The 21,620-nt window shown below is 30.1% G+C and overlaps 1 protein-coding gene across 2 annotated transcripts in view; it reads left to right on the top strand.

Moving 5' to 3' along the window:
* Ythdc1 (YTH domain containing 1) overlaps positions 1–21,620 on the top strand; it is a 125,201-nt gene that overhangs the window by 62,235 nt on the left and 41,346 nt on the right. For both annotated transcript variants that reach the window (XM_035366527.2, XM_035366526.2), the window contains 5 exons: positions 3,637–3,690; positions 5,849–5,903; positions 6,009–6,126; positions 8,011–8,095; positions 8,454–8,647. In XM_035366527.2, the coding sequence (XP_035222418.2) occupies positions 3,637–3,690; positions 5,849–5,903; positions 6,009–6,126; positions 8,011–8,095; positions 8,454–8,647 (506 nt within the window). The remainder of the gene's footprint in view (positions 1–3,636; positions 3,691–5,848; positions 5,904–6,008; positions 6,127–8,010; positions 8,096–8,453; positions 8,648–21,620) is intronic.

Here is a 21,620-nt window from a genome sequence, read left to right as displayed (position 1 = left end):
CCCACTTAAAAAATTATCTTATTGTTTTATAAAACTTAAGTAACTTTGGTCTGTGAATATTGGGAAGTAGTAATGTAGTAAGTTCTGGAAAAGTTGTTAAGTTTGTTAAAGTAAAATTAATTTCATAAAAATTCGGCAGGGAATACAGAAAATCTGAAAATATTCTGAATGTTGTACCAACTGCTTTTTTAAGTTTTTGGTGCTTTGATTCAGTGTTACAGGTTACCAGTATGCATTTAGACTGACTTCCGCTAAAACTTTTTTTTTTTTCTTTTTAGCTTTGCTGTTAAGCACCGCTTTCTTCATACTGGTGTCGTATACAATTCAGCAGTGAAATTAAAACATTTTTAAAAGCAACACATATGTTTAGAATTTCTGATACAGTGTTGACATAAATGTTTTTTTTTTTTTTTTTTTTTTTGTAAAGGGTTTAAACCAGTGTTTTATACCAGTGTTTAGTTTTCTTTTCTTAGTAAGATGACTTCTGAAACTTTTTCTTCTTTTTATTTTTATCTTTTTGTTTATTTTATTTTATATATTACATTCTTCATTCTTATGCCACATAAAGTTCAATGGCAAAATCGCAGATATTTAAAAACATTGCATTTTAGAATTCCCGATAGGGGGTTGCCATACATTTTTTTTATATTTGCTATTTTATTTCTTTAAATATTAGCTGCTCATGCAGGTAACTGCCTGAAATAGTTGTCATAGAGAAGAAAAAGGGTGTAATGATTGTTAGAAGTCCAGATAGTATTATTTCATAAAATTATTTAATATTTCTGATTAGACATCTCATAATTTAAATTAATTTCTATTTTAATCAGTCAGATTAAAAGTAGAAAGAGGACTTTTAAAATCTGTGTTTATTACTTTTCAGTGACTTGGTTTGATGCTTAGTAGCAGAAAGATTAAATTTGAAAGTTAATGAGATATTTATTTTGTGATTATTATGTTATGTAAATATAGACTACTTTAATAACATAGTATACTGGTTAAAAAGTTAGTAGAAAATATTTGCTAAGTAGTTTGATCTGAAATGTCAAAGGTTGCTATTTAGTCTTTGAAGTTACATCTGTTGAAATACAGTATTTCAACATCATAACCTTCACAGAAGCATTGGAAAATGCTTCTTTTGGTAATTTTGAGTAACCAGCTATTATACAGTTTTGGAAAGCTTGAATTGTATGAAAATGTGTAGTACAGTTTTAATAAAATGAAAAAAAGGTGTCAGAGAATGGGTCATCTACACTAATCTAAATTTTTAAAAAAATCCAAGAATTAATCCCTTTAGGTAAATAGCCTTTTAAGGCTGTGTCTCAGTCAATCAACCAATCTTCTTTTTTTTTTTTTTTTTCCAGAAATGCCATTGGCTCAAAATACAATATCACACCAAATTTAAAAAAAAAAAAAAATTAAAAAAATAAAAAAAAAAAAAAAAAATAAAAAAAAATGCTATAACTCCATTAGCACTAGTTCACAATTTATGCTATTCTGGATGATGATATTTTATGCATTTCTTTTATAGAGAGTATGTTAACATCCTCAAAAATCCAGATTCAGTTACTGCATGTTTGACTCTCATCACTTTGATGATGGCAGGATTATATGATAAAAGAAAAATAAATATAACTAGTGTGTGAAATATTACAGTAGTGTGTGAATTTTGATATAGGAGACCATGTTTTTCACTTCCTTGTATGAAGTAAAGGAAGTATTGTAATCGCCAAAAATTCCAGGTGCCATATTTCAACGAAAATATCCATTTTGATCTCTATCAAATTAAATTTAACGATGTTTTTGCATGACATCTGTACATAAGGACAGAATAAAAGACTCTTTTCTCCCAAATGAATTATAAAATTGATCTAAAATGGATTCAGAAGAGATTTTTTACATGGCGTATGTATTTCGCATAACTCAAAAATTAATAGTCTTAGAACATTGAAATTTTGTATATGGGACTGCTGTAACGTAGATGTGCACCTTCCATTTCGGTTGCAATTGGGTGCACCAAAAGTATATAAATATATGTATACATATATCTACTCTGTTACGCAGCTGAGCTCAGTTTCTTTATTCTTATATGTTTGTAAATTGTGCATTTTGTGCTTTAAAAATGATTGAATTATATTGTTTTTATCTTCTGGTTAAGGTTTTTATGCCTTGAGTTAACCTACATGTTATAGTTGTAGAATTATCAACAATTTAAAAGTTGTTTAAGTGTGGCTAAGCCTAATATCTTTACCATAGCAGCTATATTTGTTTACATTTCAAACTTAGCAGAATAGTGGTTTTGTTGCCAATCTAGAGAGAATAAGCTTCAACAGCAAAGTAATGTCTTCTTTTATTATTGTGAATTAAATTATACTTAACCCATTCTGGAATTATCATTTAAATTATCTCATATGTTGACTCAGCATAGCGTCCACAACAAATTAAATCAGGTTCTATGCCTTCAATGTCTTTTTCCGGAGTGAGACCAAAAGTAAACTTTTAAGTTTTGTCCTCGAAAAAAAATCTGTCTTCTTGCCCGCTGGCCAAACTGCTTGTTTTTGCATAGAAACTGTAATTTAAATTGTAAAAAAAAAAAAAAAAAAAAAAAAAAAAAAAAAAAAAAAAAAAAAAATATTTTTTTTTTCCCAATTTTTTAACAAAGATATTTTGAGTTTTTATTATTTTTGCCTTCCCGCGAAGTGAAAACTGAATTAATTGAATGAGAAATATATCTCTAATGAAATTCGAGGAAATATGTGCTTCACAGTAACAGAAAATACTGTCGCAAGTCTGTTGCGGACAAAGAATGTTTATGAATAGCGCATGCACATTAGGTAAGCAGCGCTGAATAATCTGTTAATAAGTGTTTATTTTTTATTTGTTTAATTTCTTTTATAAATTGTTTTAGATTTATTATTGTATCTCAATAGAACACATGGCAACAATTAGATAATCTTCAGATGATATAATTTTTGTGCATTCTGAGTTTGTGAATTTTGAGTTAAATGAATCAGATGTAGCACCGTTAAGTGAATCTAGTGCCAGAGTATCGCTATGGTAAATAAATATAATGAATTTTAAAAAGTGCATTTATTCTACTGTGGTTTATGCACTATCGACGGAGTAGATTTAATTCAAGGTTTAAATGAATAGTTTCTAAAGCAGTTTTGTGGGAATGTATACTAAATAGAGTAGCAACAATGAGTGTAATAAATGATAAGTTGTATAAATTAAGAAATAAGCACTATATTAAACTTCCGAAAAAGAAATTTCATAGATCAGAATGAAAAATAAAAATTTAGATTTAATTTTAAAAACAGCGCTAAGAGGATTAGAAAAAAAAAAAAAAAAAAAAAAAAAAAAAAAAAACAAAAATGTGGTTCTTCAAAAATTATTTTGTAAATTATATGCTTCTTTGGCTTAATTTCCAGAATAGTGTTCTGTTATTTGATCAAATAACTTAGTAAATGCTGTATTTAATAAATACTTTTGTTTGTTATATGTGTTGACCTGATCATTTTCATTTGTTCACATTGGTTGTTATAACTTATCAAGTGCATTTCTTTTCCTCTATATTTAAATTCTGTGTGATGGCTGATTACTATCATTTACATGCATTTTTTATCTATATGTTTGTAGGGTGTGTGGTCAACCCCACCTCAGAATGAAAGTAAATTAAACCAAGCATATAGGGTAAGTAAATATGATGTTACTTTGATTTATAGTTTAAATTTGTATAATTTTTACATGCTTATGATTCTGATTTTTATTCTGTGTGCTATAGTAGTAACAAGAAAGTACTTCTGATTAGGACCTGTTAATTCTGAATAACTATCTAGTTAGAAGCAATGTGATTATGGCAAAGAAGTTATTCAAAATCATTACTGAGATAGGAGAATTTTAATCCTCTCCCCCCATTATATGTAAATCCATCATTAAATTCTAACTCAAAAGATTGGATAAACCGAAGAAGGTAACAACTGCAACCAAACCTTTGTTAACAGAAACATTTTAGTAATTGATTTCCTGAATTAGAAACATGTTTCTTGCCTTAAGTCTCAAAATTAATTTCTAAAGCATTCCCAAATCCTCAGAGTATGAGATATTTTTACTCTAGCAGCAGCTTGGTAATGGACAAAAGCCTGAGTCTAGTGGATTTGTGCTAATAGAAAGTATGTTTGTAACTACTTCAGACATATAGAAGAGTGCCTGCTTTTGTTATGTATTCTCTAAAGCAGTATGTTGTACTAATTCAGTAATTTGCTATATGCTAAAGAAGGTGTGATGTTCTAATGCTGCAATAATATGCTTAAATTTGTAAGAAATTTGGGGGGGGGGAATTAAAAGTTGATTTTAAGATAAAGTATTTCTTTCACCCTTCTTTTACTCTGTTACATTAAGATTAATAAAAAATTTCGTGTTATACATAAAGATTCCCCACCCCAGAGAAGAAAGTAAAAATTGTTATAATGCAATTATTGTTGGAAGTGTCAGGGCAACAAGAATCAACATTTTATTCATAAATATGCAGGACTAGTTTCGAAAATTCTGCATTTAAGCCTTGACACCTCCAATTTTGTTACTTCCAAATTAATCTTGCAAACTTATGAATATTACACTGATTCTGTTTTTCCAATAATTGATTTTTGGCATATTATTTTAACTCAAGTACTATAATGAAAGTTAATATTTGAAAGTCCAGAAATCCGCAAAGCTTGGGACCAGAGGTTGTGCGAATTTTAGCATTTTGCGCATTTTAGGACAGAAAAGATAAATCATAATATTTGGACTAAAAGTGCAAAATAAATAAGGCGTATTAGATACATTTAATTAAATTATTATATACATTATTGCATTAAATTATTATTACATATATAAATTGATTATATTATTTTTTGTACTCGTATTATATGTGCACAGCATCGAGGTTGCACAGCATCGTGCCTCATGCAAAGATTTCCGGTTTCGAATTCTGGTGTTAGAATCACTGTTGCTGTAAAATTTCAACAGCTTTTCTTTATTTTTCTGTGTATTGTACACAATCATGTCGCAATTCCATATGATTCTGCTATAAACCGAGGAGTAGCACCTGCCTCCATCTTTTGCAGAATTTGCACGTTTTGCATTACCGGCAATGTGTTTACGTTTTTCAATGTTGCAAGCAGTAAAATCATGAGTGTGTTTCTTATCTGCCATTATCTGTTTGAAATTTAAAATATTCTTAATTTACCTACAAAATATCTGGATCAAAGAAAAAGACAGCACTAAACAATCTCGTGAAATAACAAAGCTCAGAAAATACAACAACATGAATCGTGAACTTGAAAGAAGAGTTGAGTGAATCGTCTGCTTTTTACCCCAATGCAGATTACAGGGAAAACAATTATCATGATGTCAATAATTTGGTATTTCCATTATGGCTCATTATTATTCGGTAATTATGACGTCATTATCCATAAAATATTTTTTCTTCAATATTTCGCACTCAGTTTGGTTTCCAGAACTTATAAATTGAATGTTTATATTTTGAGAGGCAACACAGATTTCCGGTCGGCGGATTTTCATTATTTGACTGTAGTACATTAACTCTCGAAAATCAGGTATCAGTTCACAGTTTGTATTTTAGATATATGATTTCAAGCATTAATAATTTATATTGTCTATAATCTAAATTTGGCTTACAGTTTTTTTTAAAGCATATATAGATTTTTGTTCTTACTGAGTTTTCAACCTAAATGTCAAATTAAGAATAGTTTGACTATGAAAAATCAGCCTTAAAACTTCCTTTGAAAGTGTTCATTTCCTTATTTTGAAAACTGTAAAAAATTAAGGTTTGTGAATTTTTTTTTAGACATGTAGAAATGTTATCCTGGTTTTTTCCGTTAAAGAAAGTGGGAAATTTCAAGGTATAGTAACTGTTTTTACTTCTTTTTACTTTTGCTTTTAATTCCTTTTTTTTTTTTTTTTTTTTACTTTTTCAATAGTATATAATTTTAAATATTTCATTAAAGGTTTTGCAAGAATGTCTTCAGAATCCAGACACGATGTCCCTACAATACAATGGGTGTTGCCACCTGGATTAAGTGCTCGAGCTTTAGGTGGAGTGTTTCGTTTGGATTATATTTGCAGGTAAAGTTACATTTTCTTTTACATAAATAAGTAAACTGTGGAATTTTCATCCGCTCTTAATTATTTAATTTAATAAGATTAATATTAATTTAATAATTTTAATCAGAAATTTAGCCTTCCTCGAGGGGAAAAAACTTAAAATAACAATAATACAGTCAAAAGTCTTTAATCCGGAATGATCTATAATCCGGACCTCAAAGCTACAAACTTTCTGCGCATACGTCAACGCGTAATGCGTTAACGCATGCGCATAATACCTTTATGCATGTGCATAATACGTATACTCATACACATTTTTAATGTATAACAGATGGTATAAGCTAAGCTAAAATTATCTAATTATCTATTTATGTTAATGTTGCAGATTGCGTTTTTATTTAATCTTCTAATTGGATCCGGCTAATTATTTTTTGCAGACTGTTAGAGCAATTTTATAAAAATAAGCTTGAACTTTCGATTATGTCGAAAAGAATTTCCCATTCTGAAGCTACCAAAGGATCTACAAAGCGAAAGCATGTTCCAATGTCCATCAAACAAAAAGTGGAATTGCTGGAAAAAATGGATAAAGACCCTTTGATTCTCTAATCATTCCGAAATATGTTTATCAATTTCACTCTGCTCTGCGGAGATATTAACAATAAACGGAATGATTAGAGATTATCATTGTTAATATGCGGAGATATTAACAATGATAATCTCTAATCATTCTGAAATATGTTTATCAATTTCACTCTGCTCTGCGGAGGGAGGGAAATGACGTGGCGCTCAATGAACTGGAAGTTGATCTGTCAGCACTATCCTTATCATCAGGGCAGATGTTTTTATTTTATTCGGCTTATAATTCCTTACTAAATGTAGTATTTCATCTCGATGTACTCTGTCTTTGATATGATTTAAATCAAATTCCTCGTCATTATAAATATCACGAATACACATCAAATAGTTATCTGGTTGCAATTTTCTAATTTCGACTATGCGTAATGTATGCTTTTAGCATGCGCGCGTTAAAAAAAAGTTTAATAAAGTAAACAAATAAATATAATATTGGTGCTCTTTTTTTTTTTAAATTTTGATACTTTTTAGATCATAATTGCTATTTATTACATAAATTACGGTTTCATAATTAATTTACTGTACTTGCTTATTTATTGATCTGTATGAATTCAGAAACTCATGCAGGAATACTTCACCTTCAGTGATGCATAAAATGGATGTTTATAACTTAGGATATAAGTGTTTATAAAGATTTGTAATTCTAACATGAAAAATTGAAAAGATTCTGTGCTTCCTTATTATCTGTGCATCCCCCCCACCTGGCTTTTAATTTTTTTTTTTTTTTTTTTTTTTTTTTTTTTTTGTGTGTGTGTGTGTGTGTATTTTATAGTATATATGGAATTATAGCTAATTAATACATTCACATGCCACGGGCATGTTTAGTACATGTGAAACTATATACTTTAAATTAACCATTATTTCACTGAGTGGTATCCACCATTTGTAAAAATGTAAATATTGGTTATGTAGATTTTTGTTTTCTTGCAGTAAAATTTACCCTTTCTTATAAAATGCTCCTAGGTACTGTTATATGTGAATAAAAGAGCAGTAAAAGTAAAGCAAACGTTTCGCTCATTCACAAAGTCAACAATGATTTGCTGACTTTTTGCAGAGGGACGGGTAAATCACAAAATATCAAAAGCTTGGCTCAAAATTTTTGAAAAATTGGGACAATGTTCAGCTAAGCATTATTTAAAAAAATGAAATTTAATTTTTTTCAAAGCAGTTAATGAAGTGAAATATCACTGTTATATATGTTTTTGTAGGTCTGATATTAAATATTTAGTTATTAATTTGTTTGTATACCGTTTATATATATATTTTTTTCAGGCGGGAGCTTTCTTTCACGAAGACTCAACACTTATATAATCCATGGAATGAAGGAAAACAAGTTAAAATTGGAAGAGATGGGCAGGTAAGTAATATCTACAGTAGCAGCTGGCATCTGTTTGCAAAGTAGCTATCTGTTATCTACAAATTTGAGGCAAATAAGGCAATTGTGTCAATTAAAATAAATGATAGGATAATAAATTTGATTAATATACTTGTTAATATGAAAGTGATAAAAATATTTTGAGGAAATGTTTTTAAGATTTCATGCAGGTATTTAATCTGTTAGCGTGGCTTTGATAAGTAAAATATATGAATAGAAAAATTTCTGATATTAGAAAAGTTATAAATGTGGAACCTCTATTAAGCATATATTGGTATTTTATATATATATATATATATTTAAATTCAGTACCTTACTTTTCATATTATTTTTGTTTTAGGAAATAGAACCAAAGGTTGGGGAAGAATTGTGCCGCTTGTTTCCAGTGGATGAAAATATTGACCTGATCTCTGTTTTACGAAATATGAAGCGAAGCAAACCAAGAACCTCTAGGTCAAGAGAGGAACGTGAGCGTCAAGATCGCCGTCGTGCAGTTCATTCTTCATCTCGCAGAAGCCCTCCTGATTCTTTGAGGTTAGCTCTACCTAGATTGCAAACATGGCAAAAACTGTCACATATTGGATTAATAGCTAAGAAATATGAATTATTCTGGTGTGGTACAGCAATTGCAGGTGGCTGATTGAAAAAATAAATAAATAAAAAGTTATTTCATAATGCGATGAAGAAAAATATCTACTGTTGAGGAGCAAGACAAAATGCTACCAGTGTGCTATGAAAGAAAATTTGAAAGATGTTAAAAATCGTATCAGAAAGAAAGTAGCCATTTGTTGGCCTGCACTTTATGCATTATAGCACCATTTTTATATTAAATTTTTTGCATGCTTCCACAACGGAAATAATATAAAACAAAATCAAATTTACGAAGAAAAATTGTATAGTCGAATGTGGCATGGTGTTCTTTTAATCATAATAAGAACTAGGAAAAAGGTTTTTACCAATTTAACGAAAACAAGCATTGTGTTTAATTAGCCCTAATTTGAACTTTCTAAAATGAAGGGTGAACTTTATGGGTGTTTAAATTGAGGCATGTAGGGACACATGCAAGGGTCTCTATAATTTTAAAAGTGTTGGACTAAATGAACTTAATAAGGGTGTTTCTTTCTTTTTTTTTTTTTTTCTTTTTCTATCAATGAGGACACTCCAGACACTGTGGTGTGTTTGGAGTGCAAATTCCCTATGCAGTTTCTGGAACTGGTAAGTTAGATTGTACATCATCCTAAGAACTTTCTCGAAGAAATGTTAGATTTTCTTTAACACAAAGAACTTTTCATCTGTTTACGTCTTCTTTCTTACACAAATCAGCCTTAACATGTTACAGATCAGTTTTGCCATTGAACTCTTATAAGTGTCTGAGTTGTGCACATAACCACGTTTTACTACTGTCTACGTCTTCATCTAAGCTGTGGACTATAGATGAATGTTTCTTATGTGCGGTTTTTTCCGCACTGGTATGTTGTCTTTTTTTCTTTGTGTGCTACTATATTGTTCTGACATGTCATTGCAGCCAACATTTTATTGATTTATATATTCTTTAACAATCAAATCTTTTTTAAATAATAAGTGAGTAAAATAGCATTACTCTTAAAATATGTGTGTGTAAATCTGCTTATTGCTGTTATGCCTTAAAAATTTCATATAATTGTAACAATTACTCATAATTAAGCATATCAAGTGTGTAAATATGTTAATGGAGCATTACAATAAAAACATTATGAACATTCATTATATCTATCATGAAATAGAAAGGTAAGTATTTTTAAGAAATACCATCTGTCTTTTGCATTGTCATTTTTTAATAGTATTCTTTGCCATCAGTAGCTATAATAAATTGTTGTGTTTTAAATTATCTATATAGCTTCATAATTTGTATGATGAATGAAATCTTATAGAATAATTGAATAGGAGTTTTAAAATGAAATAGGAATCTATATTTTATTTATTAATGTTCCATCATTTTTGTAAATATTCATTTCCATTATCTGTAGAATATAACTATCAGTTCTTGAATTTTAAACTTCATTGAAATAACATCTGGTTGTAATGAAAGTTTTGTGCCAAAAGAGGTTCTTAAAAAAAGCTAGGGGGGAAAAACATGAAAGCAGTACTTTTAGTGCTCGTAGTAGTCACCACCTAAATCTGTGATTTTCTGCCAACGTTTTGATAATTTTTCAAAGCCTTCGGCCCAGAAACTTGGTGGTCACGAGTCCAAAAACAGATCAACCTCATTTGAAACATCCTATGCAGAATGGAAGATAGCACCTGCAAGATGTAGCTGCAGGTGTGAAAAAAAGTACAAGTAAAAGTGTGAAGGAGTGATGTGGGGGCTACATGATGGGTGTGGCGAAAGATCCCATTCGAGTCCATACAAAGTCAAGCCAGTGAATGCAGACACACGTGGTCTTCCATTATCTTAATGGAACATTACCTATTTGCACCAGAAGTCTCATTTCGATTTTTTTTCTTGATAGCAGTGTAAACATGAGCTAGCATCTCGCTGTACACCTTAGTGTCGAGGGTTTTACCTTTCTCCACAGCAGTCTCACCCGATAAAAGCATGATATGTTAATTAGATAAATTACGCTTTGCAGCGCAGCTGACTGGCTCACGGGGCCCAGACCAACCCATATTTCGACCTGTATTGTTGAAGTAAATGCACTTTTCATTATAAATGATGATCCAGTTCAGAATTTTGTCCTCACGTTGATATTCGAGCAGATTAGTGCAGGCCTGAACATGTCTGTCCTTATCTGTTTTGATTCACCTCATGCGGCACCAAGCAATTGAACTTGTATGTCAAGTTTATTTGATGCATAGCATGATGAATAGACACGGCACTACCGTCTAACTCCTTAGCAAACTCTTGAGTGGTTGCATACTGATCTTCTTCCACAAGTTGTCATAGGTGGGCCTCATCAACATCAGTAGGCCAGCCAGAGCGTCGCTCTGCTTCTTGGATGTCATAATCCTTGATTTTGAACTTTCGGTACCAAACCTTCACAGCCCACCAGCGGCCGAGCGGTAAAGTCGCTGAACACTGGTAGTTCGGTCCGAGGTTCGAATCCCGCGAACGGGCTGGCTGCATGGTCGTTTTCATGGATTTCCCCATGTGTAACGTGTATACGAGCCAGTTTTCCATAGAAAGTCCTCCACGAAGGCATCCCTCCTCTTAGGCAGATAGCCCTAGTGTGCTTTGCCATAATTAAATACACACCAAACCTTCACAGTGATGCCCTTGTACACTGCGCAAAAAAAGGGGGGGCACTTCTAGATCTCCTGTTCTACACGGGCCGGTGGACGAAATTTGAATTGTATTTACCATGTCTCAAAAGCACGACTTGGGATGTGCATTAGATTTATATTATAGCATTGTTGGAATATAGGTATTTTGACACAAAATTGGACTTTTCTGAAATGACATGGCAAATTTTTTTTTTTTTTTTTTTTCCCCTTCCATATTTTGATTCTCTGACTCAAATTATGCCAAACTGCCAAGTTTTGTAAAAATCGCACAAGTAGTTTTCTAAAAAATTAGCTCTCAAAATTTTAGCTCCTCAATGTTAATTCAATTTGGGTACGTATTTATTAATATCTCTTTTTTTATTACACTCATTTGATTCCTTCTTTCACAGTTCGAAGTTTAGGTTCATTTAAAATTTGTATTCTTAAATAATTTTTTATAAATTTTTTGAAAAAAATTTTGATTTAAAACCTATAAAATTTTTTAAAGTAGATTTATTTCTAAGTATGCCTGCAACCCCCCTTGCAGTTTATTTAAATGATAACTGTATTTTTTTTATTATTAATTTATTTATTTATTTCACAACAGACTTTTCTAAAGCAAGTCCATTTCCTTCAGATGCCAAAAATCGTTTGACCAAATATGATTAAACACACCAGCACGAACTATTTGCGCATACGATATTTGCGGTGGCAGGAAACTTTCATTTAAGCCCCATGAAAGGCTTTATGATTTGAAGTGCAATTTAAACCTAAATGTTGAATCATTTGGTTTTATTTATGTACATTTTAAGAATGTTATTTAGGACTGCTGAATTTTTAAAGCTAAATTTAAAGGCACAAATGTATATTGTATTCCTCCCTGTTTTAGTATAATCTTATTGTCTGAAAATTGAGAAGGGAAAGTTATGCTAATAATTTATTTCCCAAAGAAGGGCTAATAATTTATTTCCCTTACAGTAAGAACATAATAAATGAAAAATAAGTCATGGATAAAATACAGATAACTTCCACGATATGATTTCTTTAAAAGAAGCATGCATTCCAATAAGAACATTACAATATGCAATAAGATATCTTCACTTGTGTTTCCCTGTAACTTAAATCTTGGCCGTTCTCATTGATACTCCTTAGGTATCAAATCATGCATAAAATAATTGGAGAAGGTGAATTTGCAAGCTGGCTGAGTAAAATCGTAGACTGAATGTGAGTTCATGTTTGCTTTGCTGTGATAAAGTTCACTGTTAGAAAGGAAAGGTCCAGCATGATCTTCACTGGTAGTTTGCAAGGATGTATCTTTAGTAACACACAACAATCACTATGTGGATATATCCATTTTAAAATTTAGGAGAGCCAGTTTTCATCTGTGAGGAAATATGTCTTAGTTTTTGTTAGTTTAGTGTATTGTAAAAATAACAGTTTAAAGAATTAATAACTAATGATTTATTATTGTTTTAATTATATATCATAATTTTAGATATGCATATATAGTTATGTTTTAAATGTGTAAATATGCACCTAAAATTTCTTTCAATTATCAAAGAAAAGTTTTTAAAAAAATGTATGAGCATTTCTTAAACGAATGTGCAAGTGATTAAAAAAGTCTTTTCAGTCACAAAATCCATAGAGTGAGCCTGGAGTGTACGGGAAATGTACATTATACATTTCAAATCGCATAATAAAAGCATTGCTTAGCATGTATGTCAGTTGAAACCTTTTATACATAAGTTTATTTTTCACTGCTAAATGAAATTTTAGCTCTAGATTTACAGACCTACATTAGCAATAATCGAGTTCCATTATCAGTGTAAAGCTGCATTATCAGTATAAAGTAGGATTTGGTTATTCAAATAATCGCCTGACATTTTATGAGCATATAGTATGACAAGAACCAAAATGTGTATGTAGGAAGATATTAGTCTTCCAACAAGGTGTTTGACATTTGTCATGAGGACTGAATCAGGCAAGACAGCTGCTGCTGTGGTGTGATCAAAAGCAGTCTGACAGCTTTGCTATTTGGCATTCATTGTTATAGATCCTTAACTTAGAGCATGCATTGTTAGGATATTCCATTGAAAAAAGCTGTCACAGGCTGCAGTCTAAGTTCAAAATTTGTATTAACACGAATATAAATTCTCCAACATTAATAGTAATATCAACACTGGTATTGTACTCATGATACATGGAATATATGGGGTTTTGGAGTTTCAGACATCATGTCATAATATATTGATGCCATGATGTGCGAGACTCAAAAAGCATACTTTTTATAGTTGTTGTTTTTGAGGAAAAATTAGTAATTCTGAGACTAATTTTGGGACCCTTTGACTGCTCATCCTGCGATTTCCACCACCAACATAAAAGTAACTAAATTTGCTCAGCCTATGATTTTGGTGGGCATGCATTATTATTATTATTATTTATTTAAAAATGCATCTCATATCCCCCTATTTAATTATTATATCTACAATATTTATATTTTGAGTTGTGTTTTGGTCAACAGATAGCATTATTGTCATTTAATTTTTTAAAATGTGTCTAGAGTTCATTTTATTTATTTATTTATTTAGAATATGGCTTGCAGGTTTAGTATTTGTTTAACAAGTGATAAAATGTATGTACCTGATGATATTTCTGATACTGAAAGGGATTTGAGTTATTTGAAGATCGTAATAGCAAAAATCTGAAAATGATATAGTAATCGTCCAAAATGTTCGGCAGTTGGGTAAAAGAGATGAAAAATATTTCTCCAGCTTCTTTCCTCTTTATGGCAATTGAGAAATGAATGTGAATATGATTGATTAATGCTAGTATTTAACTTTGGAACATGTGTTACATGTAGAAGACTTAGTTTTACTAGAACACTGTCAGCCTTTTGAGATTGACAGCTTGTCATTTTGGGAGCTACATAGCTTGTAATCCGATAAAAAAAAAGCTGTTTGTTTCTTAAAAAAAAAAAAAAAAAAAAAAAAAAAAACTGCGACCCCCCCCCCCCCCCGCAAAAAAAATTACACACAGAATGTCATGTAGAAACCTTGTTTTGAAATCTAAAACTTAGCTAACTAAATTTCAAGTGTAATATTTGTAAATATTGAATATTTTAATTACTATATATACTTTACATTTTATATCGTAATTTAATCCATCTGTTTTCAGACGTTTTTTCTTTGTATGATTACTATTAAAACTGACTTTTATGAAAATCTGCTGTTGTGCATGAAATCTATCTAAAATATCTGGGTTACAAAAGTGTGCTCTTTATTTTAACCCTCGAAAACATGTAAATTTATATATGTAGTTAAAAAATTGCAATTTTTGAAGTGGTTTTGATAAAAAAAATTGAGCAGTCCAAGGGTTAAACCTAGGACTGTGGACCTAATTGGTTATCAGACTCTTTCAGTAATTGTGATCTTTCATGATGTCAGGGCTGTCATGTCTCTGGGCATAATTTTTCAGTAAAGTAATTCATGACGGATGGCTCAATGAATTGTTTGCAAAATGTTTCATAACTTTCCTTTAGTAGCTTGTCAGATCTTCAATTAGAAGTGAATTTAATGTAAAATCTATTTTTGTGCTCTAGTTTTAAAAACACTTTTAAAAATAAATGAGATTCCAGCAAATTTAGGCTTTCAGAATGTTATTGAATTAAAAGTTAACAAAGCTGCTTTTTAATCTTGTAATTTATTCAGGGCTTAGTGGGGGGGGGCAGTTTTTTTTAAATTTATTTTTTTCATCTGTTCATATTACTGAAGTTAGTTACTGTGGGTTAGTATCAAATAATTGTGGTACTGATAATGCAGTTATTGCCTCATTTAACTAAACCATTTTCAGCTCATTAAATTTCAGGAAATGATCCCAAAATTGTATATTTTTTCAATTAGAGAGTATGAAAGAAAACTGCGCTTCTAGATGAATTATATGTAAAAAATCATTCATGTGTTAAATATTATATATATATAGAGAGAGAGAGAGACTGTAATATTGGCTTTTTTAACACATTTCCTTGTCATGTTGGCTTTTTTGACACATTCATCTAGTAATGAATATTAAATATTTTGCATAGCTGTACATTCTGCATTTATTACACATCTAGAAATTTTAGCCGACTTAATATTTCATTTCAGCATAGTCATATTTTTAAACAAGCAATGGTGAGGAAAGATTTTGTTATATTTTAAAACCAGGAACAAATGAAAATCAAACCAGGCAAATTACAACAGCTTTTAATGATAAGATTATAAAAGTTTATTAAATTGTAACGAAAAATGTTTTTCTAAGCAAATTGTTTAGCAAAAGTAACACATTATATCTATAAGGAAGCAGATGTTCATTACTAATTGAATATCCCCCTTCCCCCCACATACAGGCAAATGGGGCCATGCGAAATAAGGGTTGTATGGTCAAAACTCTGGTTAGTTCTGGAAAGTGGTTAATTCTTTCATGTTAATTTTTTTATTTATAAAAAAATTTACTTTTTTTAATTAAATAATAAAATGGCAACACAAATATGCAAGAACATTTTTTAAAAAATGTTTTTGGGATTTTAAATTTTCAAAAAATTTGCATGGGACATAAATGTCTCTTAAGATTTTCTTAGGTCCCAACATCAATTTCTGCTTCAATATTTTCTTAATCACTGTTTGAGCTTTCCGAATTCTACTAATGAAAGTTACTTTCATTTTTGTCAGATTCTGAAGTCAGCTCTATGGTAGAAGGAGCATATTCGGAACCACTATCTTGAAGTGTATGTGCATTATATTCAGACTCACCCTCAAAACGATCAGCAAGCTGTTGTAGTTCTCTGTCGTCTAGCTTCCTCTTTCTGGGGGGGGATGTATACATATTTTTGAATACATAAACAACAGAAACCAACTGGTATGCATTTATTCTCAATGAGAATTCGAGAAGGACATATAAGTCCCATGTTGAAATTTTCAGCAAAAAGGGGAATAAAAATATAATAATTGACTTACCTTTCCATTTGTACTTTTAGCCACCAACTCACAGTAAAATTTAGTCATCAATCAATGAACAGAGTCGCAGGTATAAGGTAAGAAACGTTTGCTTTGTTGCTGGATCTAAATTGTCTGAGAAAGCATGGCGAAATTCATGGGAATTTCCTTTGTCACCTTTTGTCAAAGTCTAGTACTTACGTGGGACACATCTGTTACAGTGTTTGCAATGGATGTGCTTCCCTCTTGTATTTTTGATTTTGCTATGGGACATATATAAGATATTAGACGTTAAAGAAACTAACCAAATTAAAGAATTAATATTCATTCATATAGATTAGAAATAAATTTTGATTAATTTTTAGCCAGTAGATGTTATTTTGTATTAAATTACCACAGTGGAATTTTTAAAGCAGTCAGAGTATTAGAAATTATTTAAAATTTTTCAACTGTGTCTCTGAATGAAAAAGTATATAGTCTTCCATAAATTGTTTAATTTCAGTATATGTGATCTCTGTGTTGCATAAAATAACTAAAGCAAAGCATATAAATCATCACAAAATATCTGAAAGTCTTGCAGTATTTTGATGTAAATGTTTTTATATTAGCACAAAAATAGCATAATTGTTAGAAAACCAGTAAAGGATATGTTATCCAAACAGCTGTGTATCCAAATGTTTTATAATATGTTTGATAAACAAACAAAAAAAATTGTTTCTAAAATGAAAAACTAAATTTCTTTTAGATACTGTAAAAGGTTCCCCCCCCCCCATATTTTTACGGTCATTTTCATATATGTGTACCAGAGTTTACAAATACAGATTTTATTTTCTCCATCGTTGGTCACAGACATATACTTCCAATTTTAAAAATGCATTAAAAGATGCAAATATCCATGTTTTGGCATTTTTAAATTAAAAATTAATCGTACAACAATTACAAAACTTTTCAATACAGTCTTCCCAGTCCTTATCTTTATATTTTACATAGTGAAAGTTTTACTCACAATAAAACATAGAATGTTAGACTCCTGTATAGCAAAACTTGAGTAGAATATTTGATTTCAATGTTTTGGAGTTTTGTTATACTTTTCAGCTTTCCTTAAAGGGTCATGTGAAAAATAAAAGAACAATTTGATGTTGATTTCCCCCCTTAAATGTATATAAATGTATATAATCCATTTCTCCTTCAGTAATAATCCTTTATGATTTATTTTTCTGTAACAGTCTTTAATTTATATATGTATATTTTGTGTGTGTGTGTGTGGTATGCTGAAAGAATCAAATAATTCTCAAGTCAAGTACTAAAAATAGGTAATTAATAGTCTCATACAGTTTTATTACTTTAGAGTTATAATCTAGTAATTGGACAAAAACAATCATAAAACAAGATGTATGTTTCATTTATAATGTGTGTAAATAATGTTACAAGTTGTCTATGTGACAATACTGAAGCTTGTTGTTTTCTAGAATGCATAGTCTATAAAATTCCGTGAAGATCTTTCTGGAAAAAAAAAAAAAAAAAAAGAAAAGAAAAGAAATTATGTTGATCAATACTTCAGTGACAGTTTGCTTGTCACTTAGCCATTAACATCGGAAACTTTTTTTTTTAAACTGATACTTCATTTCAGTTCTGTACAGTTGAAAATATTATGCCCTTCAACTTGTGTATGATCTCTAAATATGATATGAAACTTCAAAAATAAGTTGATCTTGGCAAAGGGATGTCAAACTTTTTAAGTTTTATTTTTTAGAACAAGTTTAAACTTTTACCAAATATATAGGGTCTGGAATACCATATAAGTTACATTTCATAATTTTTCTGAGATTGATGTTTTAATTTTTAAAATGCCAAAACATGAATATTTGCATCATTAAAAATAGTTTTATATGTCTAAGGCACATACGTAATGACACACATACGTAGAATCCATGCCATAATGGGTTGCAACTGTTTTGGGTGCCTCGGGTGGAGTAGCTTGTTATTGGGAGAGTGGTCATAATATTTCAAATGATCAATAAATGTACATTCTTTATGCAGAAAATAAATAAGGAGAATTTTTTGTTTTGTTTATGAAAGAGAATATGCAGAAAATCAATCAGGTAGTGAATTTTTTTATGTACTTGATGTATAATGAAGTGCTTTTCAATTTTTGTGAAATGTTGTGTGCAAAAGAAAGCTGTCATTAAATTATCTTATACTTAATTTTTCTGTTGTGTTAAATGTCCTCTTGTTTTGATAGCTGGTAAAATTTTTTGTATTGATATCATAAACATTTTTACATGCTGTTTGTACACTGCAGTCTGATAGCATTTCTGTGTTATCATTTATATATTTCATTTGAGGTTTGTGAAAGTTATGTATATTGATATGGGAGTTCTTTCATTTTTATGGTGTTATTTCTGTTTTATTCTTAAAATTTTTGTATACAAATTTGAAATTATGAGTGATATTAAATTGTTTGAGCAAGAATAATGTGATGTGGCCGTCTCCTCTATTGTCACCTCTCTCCTCTCTCTATAGCAGAATGCATCATAACCATTATTCATGTTCTGCAAGACAGCCACCATCTTCATAAAAGACTTATAAGGTTTTTCTAGCATGGCATATTGGTACTATATGCTAAACTGGTATTCCAGAGGTCTGTTCCCGGCAAATTTGTTGCTAATTTTTCATCACTCCTGCTTTAAAAAAATACCTAATCGGCTCTACAGAGGCACCCGAACTAAAAGGGTTTTGGATGGTGACTCTGCACACCCAGGATTTGGCAATTGGTTCCCCTAAAAAAAAAAAAAAAAAAAAAAAAAAAAAAAAAAAAAAAAAACAGTCAAGCTTTAAAAAGGGGAGTATGTAAGGTATTTCTCCCACTTTTCAAGCATGCCTTCGTGGTGTAGTGGTTCTGCACACTGGGCCGGTATTCCAGAGGTCCGTGGTTCGATTCCCGGCGAAGGAATTACTAATTTTTCATCACTCCTGCTTTAAAAAGAATACCTAGTGTGTCTACAGACTAAAATTGTTTGACAATTACAGTATAATGCCAAGCTCATAATTTCAACAACATTTCATGAACTTTGATACAGAAGTTCCTCACAAATGCAGAATTATTAGATAAATGATCACTTTTTACATTTTTCACGATGACAGGAATAAAATATCTCAGTCAAGTTTAAGCATTATCTTCTCCCACCCCCTCCAAAAAATTTTTTTGGGGTGGAGGAGGAGGGAGAATTTTTTGCGGATGCTAAAATTGTGTAGGATTAATGTAAACCTTTGTCTCTTAAAGAGAGCTTGCATATCATGTCATGATCAGATTTAAGTTAAAAGTGGAAAGTGACCATCTTTGACTGTAAGAAAAATTTGGAAAAGATCTTTTTTTCTATTCTTTAGTATCTTTTCAATGCAAGGGCAGACTTTGTGGAATTAATTTATGACTAATGAAGCAAAGCAGTATCATAGTATTCTTGTAATATATTTGTTTTGTTAATTTACTCCTTGACCAATAGAATGAAGAAGTGTTTTCTTGCCAGTATATATTAAGTTTCTAAGTGTTGAAATTTATGGATAACTAATTGATGTAAAAAAGTTGTTTATACTTTCTTATAATGTGTGAATTTAAATAGGTTTTCAGTTTATTTATTTATAATTTAAATCATGTTTTTCAAAGAAATATATCAAAAGAAACACTACAGTGTACTTGAGCATGGCATAATGAATATAACAAATCTGCTGAAAATTGGAAAAGGTAAAGAAAAGGGTGATTGCATTTCAAGATTGCCAGACTGTAATTTATATATTTACTAGCAGCTTCGCTGCCAGCCTTCGTCTGGCTTATAAATGTACCAGAAAAGTGGCTGAAGGGAACACCAAACGTTAAATTTAAAAACTGCGTAGAATTTTACTCTGCAGAACAACTTCATAAAAAAAAAAGTTATTACGTATAACAAAATTACAATCAAATAAGCAATATCCCTTAATACGAATATTAATTATCCTAATAAATAAATTAACCAACTTCCCTTTGCAAAATCTTAAGAACTCAAATGGTATAAAGGAGGTTAAGAATTTTGTCCTAATAAATAAATTAACCAACTTCCCTTTGCAAAATCTTAAGAACTCAAATGGTATAAAGGAGGTTAAGAATTTTGTTTCTAAAAAAAATCACTCTAAACTTTTCAATATCTTAAAAACAGTGAAATGAGCAATAAATAACGTAAAAGAATACAAAAACAAAAAATTCCGAAAAGCAAAGTATAATTAATGATATTTTATCTTATATTTTCAAGAGAAAAAAATTACAATGGAATAAGCTATATACCTTAATACAAATAGTAATTATCGTAATAAAAAAAATTAGCAAACTTTCTGTTGAAAAAAAAAGATCATGCAAAATTTTTCAATATCTTACAAACAGTAAAATAAGCAAAAAATAACATGAAAGCTACTCAAAAAACATAAAATTCTGCGCAGAATTTTATTCTGCAGAACAACTTTATAAAAAAAATCAATAAAAATGTATTATATATATATGTATATATAATTTATTTCCTAAACAGTATTGATTAAATGATTATATTATCTCGTAAGTTTAATTAAAGTAGAATTATTTTAAAAGTGTGTATCCATACTGGTAAGTTATATTTTGAAAGATGTTTTGAAGTAATTTGAAAGCAAAATGTTAATAATGTTTTAACGGGGACTGGAGTTAAATCATCACGAAGAATAATATTACAATTGTAAAAGGAAAGATTAAAACATGTAATTATTGTCATTGATCGGAAATTAGTTAACTTTTCAAGGGGAACAAACCAACTCCCTTTCAATGAACAATAATTGTGTTGCCAAATCCACATTTTTAAAGATGCGAAAAGTGTACTCGGAAGCTTCATTAAAAAAAAAAAAAAAATTTAATACAAAATATTATCATTTTTCCAAAATTCTTTTTGTAAAAGCAGTCGCAAGGATAAAAGTTTAAAAGTTTAACGTGTTCAAAAATCAAAGAAAAATAAAGTGTACACGTTTAAAAATAAACTTTTTAAGAAAAAATCCCGTTGAAAAGGTGTTAAGCTCCCTTTGTTAAATAAATTCGTATTTAATTCATTTATTGAAACACAAAATTTATTTTAAGTTCGTAAAATAGCTAAGTGCCTACGTTTCATGACGATGTGAAAATCGAGTGTGTAGAGTAAAAGCTCGCTTTCCTATAGCCCATTATGTCTCAAAATGACATGATTTCGTCACAAAACATAAAATAAAAAAAAAATCTAATTTCAATTTCGAAAAAATCACTACGAGGTGCA

Source organism: Stegodyphus dumicola, chromosome 2 (genome assembly GCF_044657685.1).
Source record: "Stegodyphus dumicola isolate Sdum_Otavi_A_Nest chromosome 2, ASM4465768v1".
In the NCBI taxonomy this organism is placed as follows: Eukaryota; Metazoa; Arthropoda; class Arachnida; order Araneae; family Eresidae; genus Stegodyphus; species Stegodyphus dumicola.
The sequence above is the reverse complement of the archived record's forward strand: the minus strand, read 5'-3'. Positions and strand labels throughout refer to the sequence as shown.